This window comes from Epinephelus moara, chromosome 11 (genome assembly GCF_006386435.1).
Source record: "Epinephelus moara isolate mb chromosome 11, YSFRI_EMoa_1.0, whole genome shotgun sequence".
Lineage (NCBI taxonomy): Eukaryota > Metazoa > Chordata > Actinopteri > Perciformes > Serranidae > Epinephelus > Epinephelus moara.
In genome coordinates this window covers 15,355,648-15,379,321 of record NC_065516.1, presented here as the reverse complement: position 1 = coordinate 15,379,321, position 23,674 = coordinate 15,355,648, and the positions used below count along the sequence as shown (strand labels likewise).

At 40.6% G+C, this 23,674-nt stretch overlaps 1 protein-coding gene across 4 annotated transcripts in view; it reads right to left on the bottom strand.

The window, feature by feature from the left end:
* asap1b (ArfGAP with SH3 domain, ankyrin repeat and PH domain 1b) overlaps window positions 1-20,514 on the bottom strand; it is an 83,860-nt gene extending 63,346 nt beyond the window's left edge. For all 4 annotated transcript variants that reach the window (XM_050056571.1, XM_050056569.1, XM_050056568.1 and 1 more), the window contains exon 1: window positions 19,778-20,514. In XM_050056571.1, coding sequence (XP_049912528.1) covers window positions 19,778-19,903 — 126 coding nt within the window. In that variant the 5' untranslated portion in view covers window positions 19,904-20,514. The remainder of the gene's footprint in view (window positions 1-19,777) is intronic.
* Between the last annotated feature and the right edge of the window lie 3,160 nt (window positions 20,515-23,674).

The window sequence follows — 23,674 nt, the reverse complement described above, 5'->3', positions numbered from 1 at the left end:
GGTCCAGCAGCTTGAGGAGCACTTGGAAGCAACACAAACCACTTCATCAACAACAAATACCATAAAAAAACCTCTGCAATCAAAAGCTGGAAGGTGGACTGATTAGGGATATTAAGCCTCGTAAAACACCCCACCCTCTTCTGTAAAACCAGGCACAACTTTGCAGCGACAGAAAGGTGGGAAATATTTTTTAAAATAAAAGAAAACAGATTTTAGTGGTCAAAGAATGCATCAGTTGTTGGACTTAAAATCTGCGGAAGACTTGACGAACATATGGAGCTTCTCCACTGTAGGGAAGTGCTGCTTTTCTCTGTATTACATATTATATATTGAATATCCTGATATTCTGGGCTTTTGATCAGACATAACAAGACATCTGAAGACATCATCTTTGACTTTGGGAAAGTGTGAAGGCATTTTTACTATTCCCTGAATTCTACAGTCAAAAATAGACAAAAAGTTAGTTGCAGCCTTTCTTTATTACTAGTTTCAACAGAAATAACCCCCAAAAGGACCAAATGCCCTTAAAGTGTGACCCATGTGACCAACAGGGTTAATGGGGCTGACTTCCTGGTTCCCAAACAACCACACAAATACACAGTCATGCCCAGGAGGTCAAAGCCTCAGGGGAAATTGGCGGTCGAAGTGACTAGGCATGACTGACTGGAGGGTGTCTCAGCTTTACGCTTCCTGCCCGAGGCCTTATCCTCTCTCAGCAGCCCTGCCGTTTCCCCTGCAGCCGTCCTTTGACAGGAAGCAGGAAGCGACCAGGCTTGTCAGTGTCCTGTCCTGGGTCGGCAGCACTCCATCTAATGACACCAAACTGCTCTCCGCTGACAGCTGAGGAATAAAAAAACAACGCACTCTCTGGCTGTCTGGGAAAGTGTTTTCCTTGATCTGCTCTTAAGATTCCTGCTCTGTCACTTTCATGGCACGTTAGTCGTCTTTCTCGTTTCCTCCTTGAACTCATCCTTCCCAGCTCCTTGAACGTTGCATCTTCTCCGCCACCTCGGCATTTGGCATCGCACCGGCAAGGCGGCTGTGCGGTTACCAAGGAGATGTGGTCTGGCCGTCTCACGCGTCGACTCAACATTCTTTGCCATGGAGATTGTGGGAAGCTGCTCTGACTAACTGGCCTGCTCTCTGTTTGTCAGCGGCGCACTGGGACCCGACTGTGCCACTGTGGCAGATTTGACTCTTCACCCGGCAAAGATTGCACACCAGAGGTCTCAGATTTGCGAATATGCTAATTATTTCCTAGAAGACGAAAACAGGAAAGGGCACAATTATCAGTGGACTTCCCCAGAGCCAGAACACAGGGCTAAAAACATCTGCATGGACATTTTTAGACATAAAGTGACTGACCAGATCATTATTTCTTGAACTCTCCACACTACCAATGGGGTTTTATATCCTCTTCCTTTTTCACAATTGTATCCTCATTTCCCTTCTGGCTCACAATTACTCAACAGCTACTATAAGAAATACACAAAAATCTAAACACTTGTAAATGTTCATGAATCTTACAGTGGTAAAGCTGCCTCTACTTCTGTCTGAATGAAGAAGTCATAGAAGAGATAAGATCAGTCTGTCAAGTCATTTTGTCTGTCTGTGTGTCTGTGTGTCTGTGTGTCTGTGTGTCTGTCTGTCTGTCTGTCTGTCGAGTCTATGTGGCATGACTCAAGCAGGAAGGGTGGGGAGCTGCTTTCATTGGCAGGAAACAAATGCACATCCCTTTCTCTGGGCCTGCAGCCGGAGAGGCCTTCAGCACTCCAAGTGGTATGGGAGAAATGAGAGGATGTTACATTTCCAAAAGCAGCTGAGGTCAGATGGCCTATTTCTCACACACACACACACACACGCACACATGGAACTGAAAGAGAGCAATCGACTGCCAGTGGTTTTGGTTTTGGGTAAGAGGTGTATCAGGATGACCACATGACCGATGTAGTGCATCTGAAATGAGAAGTATCAAGTGAGACTACATCTTTTTCAGGGTTTTGAAGAAAATGAGGATGAAAAACATCAATCAAGATGATGTCTTTTTCTGAAAGGACCGAAGAAGTTTAAAAGCCAATATTGTTTTTTTTACCTCTTCACACTCAGAGAGAGTGGCCACATGCTGATACTTGTGTAATTCAAAGCTCACTTTCATTCATACTTAGTCCAGCACTGTAAGACTTAAAAACCAAAACAGAAAATAACAAAGCAGTTCTACAGGGTCAAACCAGTGGTTTTACATGTTTTAGCCCCTTAACGACACATTCTGAGTACACACTACTGCTGATCATTCTCCACAGCATGTGTTTAAATGCATTTCCTTCGTTTCAGGGGAGTCTTTGGTATAAAAATTCACTTACAGAGAACTGAAACTTGCTTGATATCCTGTTGGTCATACTTCAAAGTGAACAATAAACTGAATTTATGTTTTGTTTTTGTTGCTAAGATTACATTAGTATATACACACTTTGAAAACTTGGATTGGCTGCCATATAGCTGCTTTTTAATACAAGAGACCGGCCAAACTCACATTATCCTTCGTCATACCGCTTATGTTTGCTTTTTCTTTAAGGCCTTGACAAGATACCATAATATACAGTACGCTAATGAAGAGTCTACAGGCGTGCTTGTGAATCTATGCCGCCAACAACAGCATGCAGGGAATTACATTTCATCCTGAGGGGACCATTAATGTCTGAACTACAGGAAGGTCTGGACTAAATCCATCCAACAGTTGAGTTGGTTGAGATATTTCAGGCCCTGTTTACATCTAGTATTAACATGTGTCCCGGGTGATCGGATCACATGTGGACAGCTCCAAGGGCAGGTGTGAATGCACCTGTTGCATCCTCAATGCGTCTTGAGATCTGATTACTCAGACCACATTCAGAGGTGGTCTGAGCTGTATATGGCCAAAAATTTTCAGCAGTGTCTATGGTAATGTGTCCTGGGCCACACTGAGGGACCACCTACTCAGCTGATGTCCTCTGAGTAGACAAAGTACATACTTGTTCGTGCACCAACAGCATTGTTTTATTATAAGTGAGTCAAACATCTTGATTTGGTTTGGCTGGAACACACCAAGGAGTAGACCATGTCAGTATTGTTTTATTTTGCCCGCTTACCAAGGTCTTCGTAAACAATGGAAGGTTTTTTTTAACTTCGGGCAGACCAGGCATGGGTAGCGCACTGCTGCCTCCCGTCAGTTAGTGACAACAACACATTTGGTCTTTGCAATCAGAACTGATGTACGTGTTCATCCGCATATAGAGCAGGGAAGTGAGATCCGATCACAAGTGGTCACTCAAGACACGTGTGGAGAGGCACTGTAACGCCAGGTGTCAACAAGGCTGAGAAAAGTAGTCGACTGACCTACAGACCAACAGCACAAAGCAATCAAGAATTTTTGTTGACAACCAAATTAAAGCAAATTATGTCAGCTTTAATGAAACATTTGTAATCAAATATTACAAAAAGCAGCTGCCGTGCAATCGTTTGCTTTTACATTCAGTGCTTGATCTATACAAGTTTTAAAATAACACTGCTTGAATGCATTATATCAGATGTAAATTACCCTTGGCCTCCTGAGAACCCATTCTCTGATTTAACAATACATGTTCAGACTTCATTTTATCTTGATAGCATGTTTGGCCTGTAATGCTCAGCCTTCTTTGTTAGATTTTCCAGCAACACAGCTCGTCGATGCGTCGCCTTTTTGCGGCCAACTCTCAATTCCCATTTATGGCAACCTCCCATTAACACTCGAATGTCCCACAAAGAAGTCCAAACCACAATAAAATTTCAACAGTCTTTGCTCTCTACTGGATCACCATGTGAGAATAATGTTACTTTGAAAAGGATGAAGACATTTAATGTGGTGATAAAACTATCTCAAGACTCTGTAAGGCACTTGTAGTTTATGTTGGATATCTGCCCTAATTGGCTTGTATCTATTGCATAAAAATTGATCTGCTAATGTTATTGGCCACTAAGAGAACTCAATACAGGTCAGAGATTACTCCATAATGTATCGCTGCTATCAGTCCTGCTATTAGCATCCTGCTCTGTGCTCTCAGAGAGAGAAATGAGCTGCTCAGCTGTGCTTTTCCTGTGGTGAGTTTGGTGAGGCCACACGGTGGATAAAGCCAACTCGCTGAGCTGCAAGGACGCCGGCTCTTTGCTGCAGATCTCTCAGGAACTGACACGCATGCGTGCGGCCGGCGAAAAGTCAAGCCAAGCATGCAGCAGCGTTACATTCACACTTCATTTGGCGGCTTCCCTCTGCGATGCTTGCTCTCTCGCTCAGCCCACCGCTTGTTTCGTGCAATGCGCATGTTTTCACAATCACACCCACACACTGCTGCATTAGACTGCACTCACCTAACATCAAACAAGCAGCATACCTTTATCTCTATTGTTCTCACCAGTCAGGAAGTCATTATTCATGTGAAGCAGCTGCTATTAACAGCCTTCAACAGGAGAATAGTGGGAGGAACACACAGCTGATGATTAAAAACTGACAGCTCACATCCTCTATTTTATAGTGTCTAATATCAGTGTGAAAACAAGGAGCAGCAGAGCAAAGAGGTTGTTTGTTTCCTGACAGATATGAACCTCAAAACTCCCAAACTATGACAAAATGCTCTATTAACTATGGTTTGGGTCGATCATTTAGTCCTTGAAATGACAAATAATGAGGAAGAGGGTCTACTACTATTATTTTCTCCATGAAGTGATTATTTGTTTGGCCTATAAGATGACAGACAGACACCTGTAATGTACAAAACCCAAAGTTATTCAGTTTACTATTACATAATATAAGAAATGCAGCATATCATCACAACTGAGGAGTTGCAACATGAGAATGTTTTGTATTTTCGCTAAAAAATGACTTAAAATTATCATCAGGTTATCAAAATAAATGTTAACTTCCTGTCCATCACTTTTAGGACTAATGACAAATGCATATTGTAACCCGAAGTGATCCAGGCTAAAATGGTGTCTTCCAAAAACCAAAAGGGTTCAGGAAATGCTTTGTTTCATTACATTACTAAAATGACAAATCTGTGATTTTTCTTTTGCTCATTCCATTGAATGACTGACAAATCATTTCAACACAACACCTTATATCCTAACCTACCAAGAAGGTATATCTTCGTCATATCTTTGGAAACACAGATGCATTCAGTGTTTCCTGTCACCGTCACACTATTGAAGCACTTTTCTTTTAGCTTCCAGTTCAAAACAAGAACCAGAAAGAAGTTTGTTCACCCACAAACCTAAGAAATGTGAAACTACTTCACCTGAACAAACTGATCAGCGATGGTGCTTCAGATAAGAAACCCATGTTTGCTTTCGCACAACTGTGTGACATGAATCCAAGACTCAGACAGTATCCCTGGTCTTAGTTGAGATTGAAAGTTCATTCTTGACCTCACCACAATGTTCACATAGCTGTTCTGAAGCTTTTGACTGCTTTAACATGACCTTCCTAAGCAAATGAACAGTAGATCTTTAGTTACTTATTGTCTACACTGGGTTAAAACTCGAGATTCATTCTTGACCTTACTGACAGCAGTTAACAAAAAAGAGGATTTATACATTAACCTACATTTTAAACATTTATATTTCCGTGATGATTTCAAAATTTTAACTATTCTGATAACTGTGCAAGGAGTTTCTATAAGTTAAAATGTATGTCTGGGTATCAGATGGTACCAAAACCAGCACCCTTATAGTGATACAATCTTTTGATGTGAATGGAAGCATTCAGTTGGGTAAGATGCCTCCAGACACCACAGTCATGTAGTATAGCCATACTTAGATTTTGGTGGTATCTTAGCACACTGAACTGCCATCTCCATCAAATACACCACAACTGATCCATCAAATATTCACCACACTATACCACACCACAAACTGTATGGGTTGTAGTTGCTGTGGTAGTGGGCCAATTACTCACTGCATTAAATCGAAGACAGCTTACGATGATTGGCTGCAAGCAAAACCATAAAACTGGCTTTTTTTCTAGATCTGGGAACAAGATGGATGGCATGCACATATAGTTTGATTGGAAAAGTTTTTGAAAGGACTTGGTACTGGCTTATTTCCCTCTATACCTTAAAGGTATTGACTACCGATACTCAACCCTACTAAAATGCCAAAAATGCACCGGTTCCAGTTGCTCAGGTGTGAGAATTTGATGGTTTTCTTAGTCTTTTATGACATGGCACTAAATATTTTTGGTCTGGGATTGTTGGTCAGACAGGACGGGGCATTTCAATATGACATCTTGGCCTTTGGGGAACTGTGATGGGTGTTTTTGTCTATAGTCAGGGTTCCAACACATTTTTACCTACAGTATGAATTTTCAAAAGTTGTCCAAAACATTCTGTTAACTCTAGGCCTGGAAAACACTTTTTCTAACTTCATAACTTTTCCAGGAATTTCATGACTGTGGGAACCCTGTCTGACATTTATGAATCAAATGTTTAATCAATTAACTGAGAAAATAATAGAGGGATAAATCCATTAAAACAATCTCCTCAAACTACGGAGTGGACCTTGTGGTGATATTTTTTTTGTGTGTTGTCATAATATTAATCAGTAACAAATGTGAAACAATCAGAGAAAATCTGTCTTGTTATGTCAATACTTAAATACTTTGAGTGTTTGAGCACTGATTCATAACACAGTAGAATATTACTACACGAGGAGAGCTGGCAAAAGACCAAGACTTTAACAAACCAGTGCTGTGTAGGTCGATCAAAGGAAAACTAAAATAAACTACTCCAAGCTTCTATTGCTAATCTTTCACTTATCATTGATCAGCTGATAAGCCTGCCAGCTCTGCTTCTATCAACCGGCCGCCCGAGTTGTAAATCTTCAGGGCACGCCGCCAAAGAATGTGCTCCCTTGATAAACATGCACAATCAGAAGTAACACTATTTTTCTAGCCTCTGCACAAGCGCTCGGTCATGAGTCCTTGGCCAAAGTCACAGACTCTGCAGAGTGCTTTACAGCATTCCTTGAAGTTTTTCTGCAGACGAGTCTCGAATTTCACACTTTATGGGTCTCTGCCTGGTGAGAGACCAGCTATTCCAAAACCACAGGTGTATCCACTCCCACGGGCCATTTGGATGTAAGATATTTTGAGCAACTGGACGTACAGAGGAACAGAAATAAGCCTTACTGTGACGTCCAATGAAAGCTTTAACCAATCCTAAAGCACATTTTCACTTGGATTTCCCCCTTTGACTACTCTCAGAGACTAGCAACAGGAGCTTTGACAGCTGCTGTCACGATGTGGAAAAGGAAGTGATGTAACACTTTTCATTGACATTAGATGGCATTAGTAAAAGATGTAAACAACTTAGCTTGAAAAACTGTCAGTGCCTTTCCTCCAGGCTTGAATGCACTTGGCTGTTCTGGGAAAGGTAGTATTCAAATTCGACATTGAAACGCTGTATCAATTGTTGAGCTGCAGTACACACACACACACACACACACACACACACACACACACACACACACACACATACACTGGTCCAAGGCCAAACACCATCAAAGCTCACAGACAGAGATGCACTGTTTATCCCTCAGGCCACAACAAGACAGCCGGTCGTCACAGGACAACACTGTCTCCTGGTTTTGCCGGGCTGTCCTTGAGGACAATAATGTTAGCACTGCGCTGATATAATCACAGAAGACGAAAAATGAAGAGCCACAAATGATGAACAGAGGAGGATGAGGAGTATCTGTGGCTGTTTTGTTGCAGCTGAAGAGCAGACGTAGACCAAAAAAGGAAAAAAGCAACGTTAGGGTTTCTTCAATTCGCCTACATGTTACTGACAAAAGCAAATATATTTTCTACTCTGTTTTCTTAGCAATGATAAAGTGACACTATTTAAATGTAAAGTATAGTTCATCTAAACCACAGTAAGGATTGATAATGGTCACTAAGGAACAAGACAAGAGTCCACAGCTCTGTGATGCACAGTGGTGCTTTGAGCTGAATGCTAACATCAGCATGCTAACATGCTGACATGTTTAGTAGGTATAATGCTTAGCACGTTCAGCATCTTTGTGAAGCGTGTTAGCAACTCTATGTGCCCCACAACCAACTGGTGGTTTGAAAGGCCTGTTTTCTTCTAATTAATCGCCAAAACTGTTCCATTTATCATAGCAAGAAACTGTAAAAACAGAAATTATTGTCAGATTTTCACATTTTCAACTCTCCTTCAACACGTCATGTAGGATAAATGCTTCCATGATTAAACATAACAAAATGGAAGCTTAAAAAGCAAGTAAAATGTAACAGAAACAAAAAATGTCCTGAAACTGCTTGAGGTTCAAAGGATTCAACACAAAGTATAGCTAAAACTGATGGGAGTTTCATTAGTTTTCCAGATATTTAAAGTATTGGACAAACTAAAAATTTGACCAAATGATGGCGCTAGATGAAAAGTTGGGGATCATCATAGTCAGTAGCTTTCATCGTATGGGAATCATGAATGTCTGTTAAACATTTCATGGCAATCCATCCAATAGTTGCTGAGATATTTCAGTCAGAACAAAAGTGGTGGACCAACAGATCAATAGAATGACACTGCCATCCCTATAGCTGAAATGCTAGCATTGCTAATGAAATTGTAACCTTCAATTTTTGCTAAGAATCAACATCTACCTTTGGCATACCACGTTTGCAGCACAGTTTTAAAGAGACCTGGCCTGCCTAACATACTTGTACAGTATAAGACATTATTTCCATGATAGTCACGTGAATGTATCACAGATTGTTGCTGCACCGATGGCACACTGAAGATTAAAATGGCTGTCGATGGAGCAAGACTTGACCACTATCTCTCCGTGTGAGGAGGGCTGCAGACAGATGTGAACACTGACCCACTCTTCCTCGCCTAAATCTGGGGTAGAGCAGGGGGATCAGAGTGCCGGGGCAGAGTCTGGTCCGGGGCTAATCCGCTGCCGGCTAATAGCCCTTGATGATATACGCAGTGCAGCTGTGGCAGGAAGGTAGGCCAACAGCTGTGGCCCACAGACCGATTATCAGATTTCAGCCACAGACGGCAAACAAGCCGACAAACAAGCAACACAACAGAGTATCACCTCCTGCTGTGGGAGACAGAACAAATTAGAAAATGGCTTGGAGGTTTGCTTGTGTTTAAAGAAGGAGATTTAAAGGAACATTTCCCCTTCTTTCTCAGATGCTCTTTTATTAAATTAACTAACAAACCAGCATTGTACTGTAGCTGTCTCTTATGCCTCATTCATATTGTAGAGAATGCTATCATGAGCAGATGAGGGGATAAAACTGTTCATGTCAGCCTCCTAGTTATTATTCCCAGTTGGAAAAATTGGGGATTTCTAACAGCTACAATATAGCATCTGCATCTCCCACTTGGTGGAAGTAAACATTTCAAACTCGTGGCAAAATGGCAGCAAACCCACCATCTACATTAACACAAAAGCAATCAATTAAAAAGGAGCTTAACTTTTTATCTGTATGTGGTTTAAATAACACGATAAAACATAGCTTAAGATTAATTTACATTTATGTGATTGATATAAATGTGGCTTGTAATGGGGGGTAACCATTTAAAAATTACGTTTGAATGACGTGAGATTTTCCAATTCTTTGCATTCTGATGATATGGCGTGAATGAAGAGTTAAGGGCTTTTCAGATGAGGAGAAATCGAAGTCGCTACTGATTAATTTTCAATGAGCGGCAAGAGGGCAGGTAGGGAGGCATGGGCAGATTGAGAGGCGGCACAGCAATCGGCACAATCCTGTGAAAGAAACAATGTTTGTACTCGTCTCGCATAAACAGAAGGGCTTTCACATGGCAGAGCATCTGCACAAGGCTGTGTTGTATAAAGTAGTGCTTCATATAGTTTCTCTTAAGCTATGCTGTAAAGTTATGACTATACTTGTGCTAATTTACATAACTTTAGCTATCAAAGACTCGGAGTGCCACTTGGTGTAAACAAATCGACCTTTGATACCACAGTCAACTCATGTTATTTGACTCTCCTCATTTGACACTAATATATTTTAATATGTTGCCAAAGCCTATAAAGAAAATGCAGTTGTGCCGGCAGGGATACAGTAGTACCCGTTTCCGTGGTTACCATGCAGAGTGCCTGGCGTTTACTTGTGGAGCACTTGTCTGTCTAATCACATAAGGAGAACCCATGGATCCAACCCTAACCCTAACCCAGTCAAAGTATTGCTTACAGTCTAATAAGACCTTTGTGGTACAGTAGCTAATCTAGCAGGCTAAATAAAGCCCATTAGCCTGCACCATTGCATTAGCAGCTAATTCTTGTCTAGCACACAGAAGCAGCCAAACAGCTTTCAAATTAAAATTCTTCCATTGATAATTTCTGCCATTTTAACTTCCTTTATCTTCTTTTCACGCTTTTGCCTTTTTGCCTTCCTCCACTTTCAACTTGAATATGGTCAATAAGCGTCACTTGACCTCCATATAATAGCTCCATTGATGATGTGTACGGTTTGAGGCAAAGAATTCAACTTAGGGAACGAAGTTATGGGTTTTTCTGCCCTACTGATCATAGCAAGCATTTTAAAACCCAAACTACATGCTCGAGTCTTAACTTAAAGCAACAGTCTGAAACATTTTCATACAAAAAATGTCAGTTTTACTCCTTTACTGCAGGTACTACAGGTCTGTGAGAGCAGGTTATTATTGGGTCGAACTTCAGCTGAATCCAATTCTAACATCAAAGCACTTGTGTCACTGTTATCTATGAAACACCATTTATTCCGCAGTGAAAATGTCCAAACTAAATCTGAGTATCTCGCAAACAAATGACCATTTCAACTGCTTTTTTTACAGTGCAGTTTAACTGGAACAAGATGTCATGTGAGTAACGGTGCCATGGGACGAAAAATGCTCCCATTCTCTCACACCATATGATTCACTGGGTTTGGTGACACAGGGGACAAATGATGAATAAAAAGCCATAACTTCATTAATAATTGAATCTGACACAGCTGTGCTCCTCAGTTGCAAATGTTGCAGAACGGAGCCTTAAATAGCCAGCACTCAGTTTTGTTATGTAAAGCCAAGAATGATAAAAACCTGCCTCGTCCTTTTGAATTATTCATCATTTTTTGCCTCATTTCTGGTGAGAGGGGGGAATCTAAAAGCGGTCCAAAAATATGGAGCCAAATCAAACAAGGAGGAAAAATAATCCATGAACCAAATAATCTATTTATGTATCTAGGGATGATTCAAATTTGAATCAACAATAAAGCAAAACACAACAGTTACAAAGCCTTATTAATCCTCTACAGCATTCAACACTCCACTAACAGACAGGCACATGGCGCACACAAATGTACTCTGTGTTAATTAGGTTTATGACAGAAGACATTCCCCAATAGGCAAAACCCACAAGATGTGAAAATGAAACTTCCTTTTAACTAAAAAAATCCCTGCTTTGAGAAGACCTCCAGGTAGTTTCCAGAGGAACGGTCAAAGAAGCAGCCAACTCATCCTCTGAGGCTTAATGACCAAATATGTGAGTAAAAAAACACAAACATCTGTTATGTGTGTGGATATTGTTACAACTGACCTTCTGTTGGTGGACTGAATGTTACATGTGATGAAGCTGAAGCATCACATGACAGCATGTCGTCTAGAAAATGACCTCAGGTGCTTTGGAGAAAAACAACTTGAAGTAATGATAATTAACAAACAATTTATCTGTTACCATTAACACTGTTGACATTTATGGCCCGAGAAGAAACAGCGATGCTTTTGTGCATCAGTAGATTTCTTTAGACATATGGATGTTTTATTATGAACAAACATGGTCTTGTTTACTTAAAGCGTTTCTCACCTAAACCCACTGCATGTCTCCTAAAGGCACAAACGTGGTTTTCAATCTGCACATACCCCCATATTGGCAGAAAGCAGCATCCTCTAACTTCCACTGTTTAATAACTTTAATGAGTACTTAAAGAGTATCAGACATTGTTTCATCAACTGAGGGCTATATACAATTGTTTTATAATTCTTAATAGTATACTGAAGACATTTAGACCCTGTTTATACCTGGTATTAACACTAGAAAAGATATGCCATCAAATGCATCCCAGACCCCCTCAACAAGTGCTTTGAGTGGTCGGATCACAATGTGTCTTGGGGTTGTCAAGTAGGGATACACCGACTGCGAAATTCTTGGCGGAGTTAGAAAAACTGATGTGACATAATGGAAAAACATGGGCCACTGCCACTCAGTGAGTGCTGTCGTATCTGCCGATAGGCCTATGGCAATCGAAAAGGCGAATATCGCAGATACCAAATGTTTAGTCAATATATCAGTGCATCCCTGTTGTTTACACTCGTATTTGGTGATGTCCCCTCTTGATTAGATCACTCATGACCTATGTTAACGCCATTGTGTCCTGATGCCTCCCTGACAAGGACTAAAGGTGCTCACAGACACGTGCGTGCTATAAGCGAAGCGGACTCTGCGAGGAATGTCCGCAGTCATTTGGGCTTCCATAGTCGAGCGCACTTCCGCATTGTAGTTTCCTGTATAAATGTCCGTGAAAAATCCCCGCAATGTGAAAAATACATGCTGAGCAGTCTTTTGTGTACACTGGTGCGCGGAGCGGAGTCCGTGCGGTCGTAAAATCTGAGCTTTGCGCGCACAGGGCTTGCGGACGTCCGCTTTTAGTCCACGGAGTCCGCTCCGCTTACGTTCCGCCCGAGTATGTTTGTGGTGGTTGCTTTGAAGACAGCGTGCTAACCCTCTATAACTTGCGCGTTTTAGGACGAGTTGGACAGTATGTTACGTGACTGTCCATCATTTTGCCCCATGGAAGGAGAAATGTTGAATTCTGCAGACAGCTATCTCCAGCTGTACTGACAAAACCGCTAATGTGACTAGGAGGACTGCAACTGTATGAGACTTTCACTGTACGCTAACTGTCTCAGAAAATGTTGCGGTTTCAGGGTATGGTATTACAGAACAATTATTACTGTCAGTTAAAATGACCCTTAAAAGAATGAAAGGAAACTATTTTTGGTTAAACGAACGTTTCATTACTATAATTGAAATTTGAAACCTTTTTTGAAACAGAGGTATGTGTAAAAAGTCTCCCTTTACAAAATAGCTAAAATAAAGGTGAGATTTTTTGTCCAGTTGCTTTTTTTCAGTATTGTAATAAGTAAATGTACACAACATGATAACTGTCAATTTCCATACCACAGTATACCTTCAAACCGGTATACCACTGCAACCTTTGTGACTAGCGAGCATGCTAGGGAGCAGCTAGCCAGAGTGTGGTGGACACAATAACTGTGCTTTGACCTTTTAGCGTAAGTGACATAGACAGTAACGAAATCTGAACACCAGTAGTCAGATGGAGACGCATGATAGACACAGATGTGAACAGCAATGTGTCTCTGCTTTCCACTAATGGTCAGATCACCAAAACGGATGTTAATACCAGGTGTAAACAGGCTCCTAGTCAATCAACTGAAAATTTAACAAACTATTCTGACAGTCAAATAACTGTAGTTTTTCAAGCAAATATGACAAAATGTTCCTTCTGTGAGCTTCTTAAATGTGAAGATTTGCTGTCTTTCTTGGCTTTCTTTGGCAGTACATGGATATTTTCGCATTTCTGATAACACAGGACACAGGACTCTGAAAGAGTGATTGACTGAAAACAGTGAGGACTCGGCCAACGCTGCTGCAGAGAAAACTGAACATGATAATTATTCCTGCCACCCCAAAATGAATGCTGGTCTCGGCATTGTTCCAATAAGCTTGTTTGTCTTGTACTCCTTTATCTTGGTGCTTTGCTGATGCTTACAGCATATTACCGCCACATACGCATTTCTGCATGTACCCACTGACATCTCACCTTACAGCTTCACTAGTGGTCACAATCTCCACAGGGGCACTTTCGAGATGAGATTCTAACAAAATGAGACATCCAACAGTAAACTGTAGTGACACTAACTCATATAAATTGACATAAATAACTTTTAAGCTTTTAAAAGAATGGTAGGAATGTAAAATCCTTCTCCGGGAACAGTTATGGGACATTTTGTTAACTAGATATTTTTGCAATCTTAGTATTACTCTATGACGACGTCTTCAGGCAATGACTTTCACTCCAATATAAAGACGCAGTGGTTCGGAATAATACATCTCATTCAGCTTTTTTTTTTTTTTCAAACACAGAATAGCATCAAAGTCTCTGAAGTGTCTTAAGCTTCAAATGCCGCGACTGAAAAGGCTGTTATATAAAAGTAAAAAAAAATATAAAAAGGGCCTCTGCCTATTAGGTCAAGCCCAGCCACGCTTGAATAGAATGACTGTGAAAAGTCAACATTTTTCTGGTCCAGCCCATGTGATGTGGTGCGAGAGGCATGCTCAAAGGAATGCCAATGCAGTGAGGGTTTCCCTTGTATCGCTGCTATGGCTCTCTGCGGTTTAAGAAAGCAAACCCAATGACGCAAAGTACCATCTGTGGGGTAGAGAGGGACACAATACATGCCCCACAGGGGAATAACAAGTGCCTGCTGCTAATATTAACTTATATCAGAGAAAGCGAGAGAGTCTCAGAGTAATAACCTGTGACATTTTCAGACAAGCAAATGTCAGATTTGCTGGTCTCTGCTGCTGCATGGACAAACACAATCTGCTTGGTAGCATTTATAGTTATTGTGTTTGCTCTTCTCTGGACTCTGGGAGGAAAAAGATGAGCTTTTACACCTCATAGGCTGCAGTGTGTGTGGAGCAAATTAGAGATGAGCTGATATTTTTGTATGTCAATAACACATTGATGGCTGCTCATATACTGTCCAGTTTTGTTTGAGTCTGTACAGACCAGGAGAAAATCAGATTAAAGCTTTCAGACGTGCCTATGTTCAGATGATTTTGTGTTTTTAAATACGTCATGATACATTTATTGTAGAGCTGCTATTATAAGTATTATTTTCATGATTAACTAAAGGTATAGGCGGGACGGGGACACCACAGCTCCTCTCTCTGATCACTTCTGTTCAGACTCTGGCTCCGAATGATGTCGCCATCACAAGATGGTAGCGGCTGTATCCAGGATATTTTGGGTTTTATTTTTGTACTTTGGCAGGAGGTGGAGATGTGTCGTCCATCTTTTCATACAGTCACCCGTGTAGAAACCTGAAACCCGAGAATGATTGATAGTGTTGCTTAAATAACTTAAATAATTAACCAATGCCTGGACAGTGGCCTATTCATTTTCCACCTACTGATTAATCAATTATCATTGCAGCTCTAATTTGGGGTGTTGGGTTGTATTAGCTGAAAGGACATTCTCCTAGAAAACAAGACCACAACAATTCCACTACAGCAAATAGCAAAAAATATACTTTGGCAATTATAATAGAATACACTGTATAAAACATACTGTATTATGACTGTAGAGACTGTATAGAAGAAAGCAGTGGTTACGATTATCAGCAATCTTCACTACTGCTGAAATAATTTGTTGATAAATTTACAGAAAAATATTCAGTGACAATTTGGCATTGGCTTAATTGTTATAAGCTGTTCTCCAGGTAAATAACAGCAACAAGAGATGCAACATTCAAAACACGCGGCACAATGTTCAAGACACAAATCGATACAAGTCGATATAAGTCTTGGATGTCCAAAATTACATAATAAAACATACAAGTCTTCTTATCTTTAAGGTTTTATCAGTATTGCAGTGCTAGAATGTTTAGTTTGTGTTGAGGGTTGCACTCAAGAAAAGGTCACAGCATAATATAAACCAAAATGTACCAAAAAAATAAATAAAAGTAGCCAAAATGTGCTTGGCAAATTTCATGGCAATTTGCCACCTAGGTTATGAAAACTCAAGGTTTAGGATCATGAATTTTGAACAAAAATCTATGGCAATCAGTGTTGGTCCGATGTTAAGATTTTTAAACCGATCTGCAGAATTTTATGTTGCACACAACGCAGCAGCTGCTCTCGAGTAGATTTAAGACTGAGCAAGCCCATGACCGCTTGGGTCGCTGTTAGGAAATAGTAGTTAGGGGCAAGTCGGACGCTTCGTTGTAACAGTGAGCAAGCATCCAACTATCTTGTTGCATTATGTAACATCGAATCTCTTTGTCCACACTGAATCTGGAAAAATATGCACTTTTGTCATGTAAACAAACCATGTACCTATCAGTGGTGCACTCGAGTTCAGACTGGAGACGTAAGTATTCAAAAATGGGTGAGTACTTTCAATTCGTTGGTTCTTAAACTGAAAACATATGTATTGTGATATTTACAGGAAATGACAAACCGTATAGTCAATAGCAAGCAGTTAGTCATTGAGGATGGTCATTAACCAGAAACTTTCATGTCCCTCGTGAACTCCGTTCAGCCAGCTGCCACCTTATTTATGTTTTTGAAGTAAAATGAGGAGGTATCCTGTAGATAAATCCATATTTCAACATCACAAACAAAACAGCCATTTCTCATCCATTGCTGCGCTTTGAAAGCGAGCGACCCGGGCGTCCAGTGTTGGGTATCGACTCCAGTCCACTTAGTTTCACTCTTCAGCTCACTTCTTCTGTCGACTTCGCCATGTTTGCGAAGCTTTAGTTTTCTTCAAAACTAACTTCGTCAAGTGTTGCCTCGTCACCCCAAAAAACCCACAAGCTTCTTAGTAAGCAAACACAACATGCATTGCTCTTCCCCCATCCTACCTCGACTGAAATTTGATCTACTTCATGTTCCTGGACTCAGCAGTAAATTTCACACAACTTGTCAGACACTAGTGACTCCATTAGTCCGTTAACGACTAAATATAATATTATGTTAAACACATTGTCATATTGCTTAATACTAATTGGCCAGAACCTGTCATGGTGACAAATGCAGGATTAATCAGTTTGCATAAAATCCAACTAGTTTAAACTCCTACACCAGACCTAAGCGGAAACTCTAATGGCATGAAGGCTTGAAGCTGTTAAGATATCTTACTTTGGCTCAAGCTGTTTGACGAACCAACTGAGTAACAATGTCTTCCTTGTGCTCAACCTCTAGTAGATCAAAAACACCAAAAATTTTTGGGTTGCAGTGTCTAAAATCCAAAGGCTTTATTGCTTTTCCCTGAATCATATCATAGTTAATTGAATACATCAGATAACCACTTCTAAGATTTTGTTTTCCTGGAATATGGAAGAACATTAACTGTTATTTTTGACAACAATCAATAATGAAAATACTTGTTGTTTGCAGCCATAATCTCTGGAATCTGGATGAATAATAGGATGATTCCCTCTGACTTCACCAACAGAAAATCCAACTGTGCTTTCTGGGAAATGCAGTGGAAAAAATACCACAACAATGACTGCTTAGCACTAAAGATGACACCAAAATAAAACCCACACCACATACCGACACAGTTTCCGGTCTGCCACCCACCCACCCACACACACACACACACACACACACACACAATGCCCCCATCTCCTGTGTCTCAAACAGTCAGGACAGCAAGATTATTTTTAAGACTTTTTCCTCTCCATTGCACTGCTCATTGTTTTCCATATTTCAGCACTAATTCAAGTGTAAACCGTAAACACCTTGGTGTGAGAAAAGTTCCAAGGTGGGGGCTGGTGAGTCGTGAATACTTTTGTGTCATTACACTCCAATCAATAATTGATGAATTAAGATGGTATGATGCTGTGATGACTTTTTTGCTTCCTTTCTTTGCACCTCCACATGACTCAGAGAATGACTACCCTCCTGTGGGTCAACTCGCCCCCTCAAGTTACAGCATTAAATATTCAAGCTGTACCTTTGCATAATTTACCTTGTCAACATACCAAGGAAATGAGTTGGAGGGAAAAAAAATGGGACGACTGCTTTAAGTTTGAGGACTAGAACTCGGAGCTCAGCAGAAACCCAGAACATTTTAAACTAACTCCTCTTCAGGCAAAGTGACGCCCAAGGCAGTTTTGCTTCTCTGCAGCAGCTCTGGGTGTATGATGCAAGTGAGCCCTTACATGTCTACGCAGGGATCAAACAGGGTAGCTAATTTTATTAAACAGACACTAATCTAACAGTATCCATGGCTTTAGGCAGGCTGTGTGCTGCGGGCGTGTTTGCAACAGTCTCCATCTGATGGGTGTATCCCACTTTGAGTTACCCGACAAGCCGCCCATCCTTGCCCAAATGTTACAGGGGCATCTTGCCTTTTGTTTAAACACTGAAGAGCATGTTGCTCGCTCTTAGCATAATGGTCTTCCTTGTCATGTGATCTCTGCAAAAAATTCCAGAGCGGCTACTGAAGCCCAGCGCACATGGCGGCCTTTTCTAACAGATGTTTTTCGTTTGTGCTGCTGCAGTCTCTGGGTTCAGAGGCACAGAGCCAGAGAGGTGATTCATGATGCGAGCCTTTTCCTTGTTACAGTCAGCAGACACAAAGTGGGCTCTGGGTGGAGAATAAACACGGCCCTGGTTCTGTTTTGGTTGATTTTTTTATTATCATGATATAATAAGCTTGTAAAGGATAGGAGATAGAAGTGATGGATAGCACGGGCTGTTTGCTGTAGTAGCTGTTAGGACTGTTAGGATGTTGGAGAAAGGACCAGGCCTGCGGTTTTATCCCCTTTCAGCAAACATATCTGGTCGCTGTCATGCTCATCTTATGTTTACATAGCATCTGTACAGTTATTTAATCACAAATAAACCCCATTTTCATTCAGTGAGCCTGAAGTCATTCACGTCTGCAGCTAAATGTGTTTTAAAGTGGGAAATGAGGTCACGTTTTGGCATTAACTAACAACAGTGAAGGTGTGCACTCCCCTGGTTTGATGCTCCATTTAATCATAGCAGGAAGGATGCCAACGGAGGGCGATGGTGGGGGTGGGGAGGTGGGAAGCACACATACACATAGCAACCCACCTGCCTGGCCTGATTACACTCACCCCTAGACGATCAAAGGTGACACAGCATCACAGAGAGTGACTTTGTGTGCGCAGTATTTCCCTCTGAGGAGAAATCTGTCTGTCTTTTAATGCAATCTGGCCTATGTGAGAGTGGGGAATCTCTATAATCCTGAAACAGTTAATCCAGATCTGACTGCCAGCGACTAGAGAAGGTCTTTCTCTCTCTGTCACACACACACACACACACACTGCTACAGCCTGGCAGCATGCTCTGAAGCTGTGAGTTATGTAATAGTGAACACAGAGAGCTGCAGGCCTGAGTGCACATCCTCCTATTCCCTACACCACCAAAGCCATCCACCCCCTCTATTATTACTCTACATATCTGGCAAGAAAAAGGCAGCAGATTCACAAGCACAAGATGAGAGCTCACCTACACACACCAGCTCTGCAGGAGCTATGTGTGTGTGGGGGGGAAATGTCCATTTCTGCAGATGGTAGTGAACTAGTGCATACCAATATGCAGTTTCACAGCAACTGCAGCTCAACAGGTGCAATTATTTTCTTTTCTGGTGCAACACAGTAATGCATTTGGGCCTCTAATGGGATTTTGCAATGCTGTCAAATATCACCAGTTGAATTTAGGCTTCATTGCATGTGGCCTTAGTTGTATTTAAACTGCATTCCACCAATAAAACATGTTGTATTTGCGTTGAAGATTTATTTTTGTGTTATAATGTAGCATAATGTTGTGTTGTTTACTCAGGCATCCTCAATCATCCATCCATCCATCATGCACACAGCTCGCAGGCAGGCTGACACCGTGGCCTTACCTCCTCCAGCACATTGACTGTGTTCCTGCAGCTCTGCAGTCGGGTGGTGAAGCTGGATGTTGTCGGGGAATTGTAATCCTCTGTTGTCTCCGAGAGAAACTCGGACACCGATATTTGATCCGGCATCCTTTAACGGGGAAAATGCCCACGGGAGGGTTGGCGATGAATGCTCAGAAGGACAAAACCATGTAAGATTCAAAAACAGAGAAAAAGCAGTGGGAGTCTGGTGCGACCGCGAGCCGATGGGAGGACGGGGAGAGCCTGTTTTCCTCGCAAAACTGTGTAAAACTATCGAGATGATTAAGACGTGTCTTCTTCTCCGGTGACTTCTCAAATGACTTCACTGTTCCCCAGGGACCATGGGAGGAGGGAATTAACTAAATTTCTGCAGGCTGTGTCCCCTCGGTGTGTGTATTCCTTGCGAGGATGTCTAAAAGCGACGCATTTATAAATAGTGTCACTCTGCGTCTAACTAAACCTCGGAGGAAAAACCACCGTAAAGAATAGCGGATGCCCTCATTATGGTCTACAGATGTTCAATAAACCGCTTGTCGTCAAAACAGCCCGCCGTTACCAGCCTCTGTTTAAAATTTATCATAGTCCATGGTCTGCCGAGGTCGTCTCTGACTGCAGCGGGGTTTGGTCCTCTCTCCTTCAGCCGTAGTTTTTGTTTTTTAACGCTAAACGCTGCCGCAGACACATTCACTGCCACTCTCTCCTGCTCGGCCGCGCTCGAGCTTCTCACAGCAACCGTCAAGCCTGCAGGAAGGAACGGCGTGGTTTCTGGTAAAGGGTTTCAAAATAAAATCCCGGAATGACAAGCAAATAATAAATGTTTAAATGTATTTATTAAATCTTTCAGTTAATCAGACGTACTAAATTATTTAAAGAATGTTATTTGAATGCCACATAAAATAGGCAAATTTACACATACGTCTGCAAAGTCTAATATTTTTGAGTGTTACTGTATTGACACTTTTACAAAACAGCTGACCAATCACACAAGATATTCGGCACCGCTTTATGTCGTGTGGAAGGTTAAAGAAGAGTATCACTTTTTTAAATTATGCATATATTGTAAATTCAGTTAATTAAGTAAATTATATCTATACATAGTGGTCAAATGTTTGCCTTGTTCACCTTTGTTGTCCTTGTTTTAGCTGCATGTCAATTTCTCTGTGTGTACACTGAAAAAAACCCGAGTCAAATTCCTTATATTTATACACACATTTTAATTAAAGCTGATCCTGATTCAAATAAGTGTTGTACAATAGTAGTGAATCATCGATGAGAGTCTATTTGAAGTTGAAAACAAAACACAAGGTCGTGATAAACATCTAAACAGAGCTTCCGGTGATATGAACTCAAATAGCTAACATGATGCACATAAATAGAGCTGTTTTGCGACAAAAAGCGGAAAGCTCTTGTCACTTCAGTATTTTAATATATTATTTTGAAAACCACCGTGCCTATTTTCCGGTCATTTCTATCCATTAACGGCACCTTGACGCAGCTCTCTCCCACCCACCTCGCCTGGTTGACGGGGCCGAGGAGTCACTCTGCGCATGCGTGATCTGGATTCTGTGACTGTCGGCCTGCCACAGAAAACAACCATTTACAGAAAATAAGCATGCAGGTTTGGTTTGTTTGACTCGAAGCTACAATGAGAGGGATATTTAAAGTCCTTGAGTGTCATTAAAAGAATAGGAGCACACATAATTATTGTCAGTTAAAGCAAGCTGCCTTCAAAAGCAGCACAATTCAGTGTAAAGCCTCTTTTCATCTATGTTAACAGTTGAAAATCGTCATTGAGGCCTTCTAGTTTGTACTGTAATGCAGCAAAACCTTGAGAAATGTTTTAACCTCACCATTTTAAAGTGTTCTATTCCTTAAACCAATGGGTGGAAGTTACTAGGCTGCCTACCAGCTCAGAAAGTGAATCACCATGAGCTGTTACTGGTCATTACATTAATTTTCCTAGGCTATCATGGGCATGGGCTGATAACACTTGCACTTACACTAGTGTCCCCTACTGTCAGATGAGTTCATTTGAATTTAGTTCAACTGTCACTGGGAAAAAATGTTTTCTGGAAACTGACTGTTTATATATTATTGTCATATAGGTACCCAAAGACTAATCAATCTCTGACATAAATTCAGTTCAAATTAAAATAATTCAAAGCTTTATTATCCTCAAGGGAATCAGATATGTACAGAAAGCCAAAAAAGGAAAACATAGAAAATGTTATATGCGTGTAATACATGATGTGTAATCTTTGTATGATTTAAAAAAAAAAAAAAAACTCAAAGATTGGAAGTGTGCCAAAAAGTAATGTACACTGCTTCCGTTTTTGACCTTGCAGCTGTGTGTCATAATCTCCTCAAAATTCTTCGACAATGAGCCTTATTCTCAACTCACAGATCACGAATCTGTCTTACCCAGCTAAATTCGTTGAAGTTCATCTCAAACTTATCTCGTAAAATCACAGAAAGTGTCTGGTAGCGCTCCGTACTAGTTTTTACATATCCACTCTTTAATCTGTTATTATAGAAAATAATCTGAATCAGATTTATAGGCCAAGTAAGTGTGTACGCATGCAAGGAATTTAACTCTGGTTTTTGTTGCTGTCAGTGTAGTGCACAGAAATATATACAGACATAACAGCTAAAAAGAAGGACAAAAACATATCTGGACAAGGTAAACATAAACATTTTTGCAGACAGTGAAACAATAGTGTAATGGTGCAGAGAGCAAAGGGTGCTGGAATAAATACAGAATTATTAATGTAACAGTTTGTTGCTTTATATACATAGGTAGTTGGATTTGGGAGTATATACTGTTTGCTTATATTAATATTGACAGTGATGATATTTACAGTGTGTATTAACTGTAAAAATATATAATTTACATGTACAGTGAAATACAGAGTATGTTTGATGTTACAGTTATACAATGAATGAACATTTTATTTTCTTCCTGGACATCTAATAACCCATCCATCATGGGATTATTCAGGCACATTAACCAATAACAAACCAAACATTCAGGAATGTTAACCCACCAACATCTAACACCACAATACATGACTAACATCCAGACATAAACACAAACAATATCTGGCAAAAAAGACATAAATCTCCCACAAATAATCCTTCAAAAGACATCCAACCACAACATCAACAACAACAACAACAACAATAAAAGAAATACAAAGCACAAACACAGCCCCCTGAGTGCAAGACAAAATACACAGATCCAAACAGACAAAATTTGCATCTACATGAATCAGTGCCAAACATTATTTGATCCAGTTCACAGACCAAGGGTGTCCAAACAAAACAGGGTTAGAGGGATCCGTCATGTTACTTTTCTCCTCCATTCCCACACCCTAAAAAGACACTCGGAGAATGCAAAAACAAATCAAAAAGGGATACAGTTAGAGCTTGATCCTCCATAAGTATGAAATCTAAATCAGGAATTTTAACTTTTTTAAACAATATTTGTCATAAATCATGATATAGACGACAGTACAAAATGAAATAAATTATTTCCCATGTCAATTAGCTCACAATATTCATAAATTCTTTAATCTTTAGATACACCTTTGCATCTTCCAGTTTCAATATATAGCCTAGTGGTAATACGAGACATCTAAACTGTGCACAGAATGATCTTTGATTTCTAGGCAAGTTATACTTAACATTAATTTCACATTTGTAGTCAAGTACACAGGCAGTATACAAGTGTAAAAGTGTATAAATATATGCAAAACTATGATGTAATACATTTTATTATGCTCCTAATTCATCTCAATCTGAGAAGCCTCTCTACTCTCCATCAGACTAATCCAAATATGGAGCGCCACCTTGTGGTCGTTCATTAACATTATTTTCTGT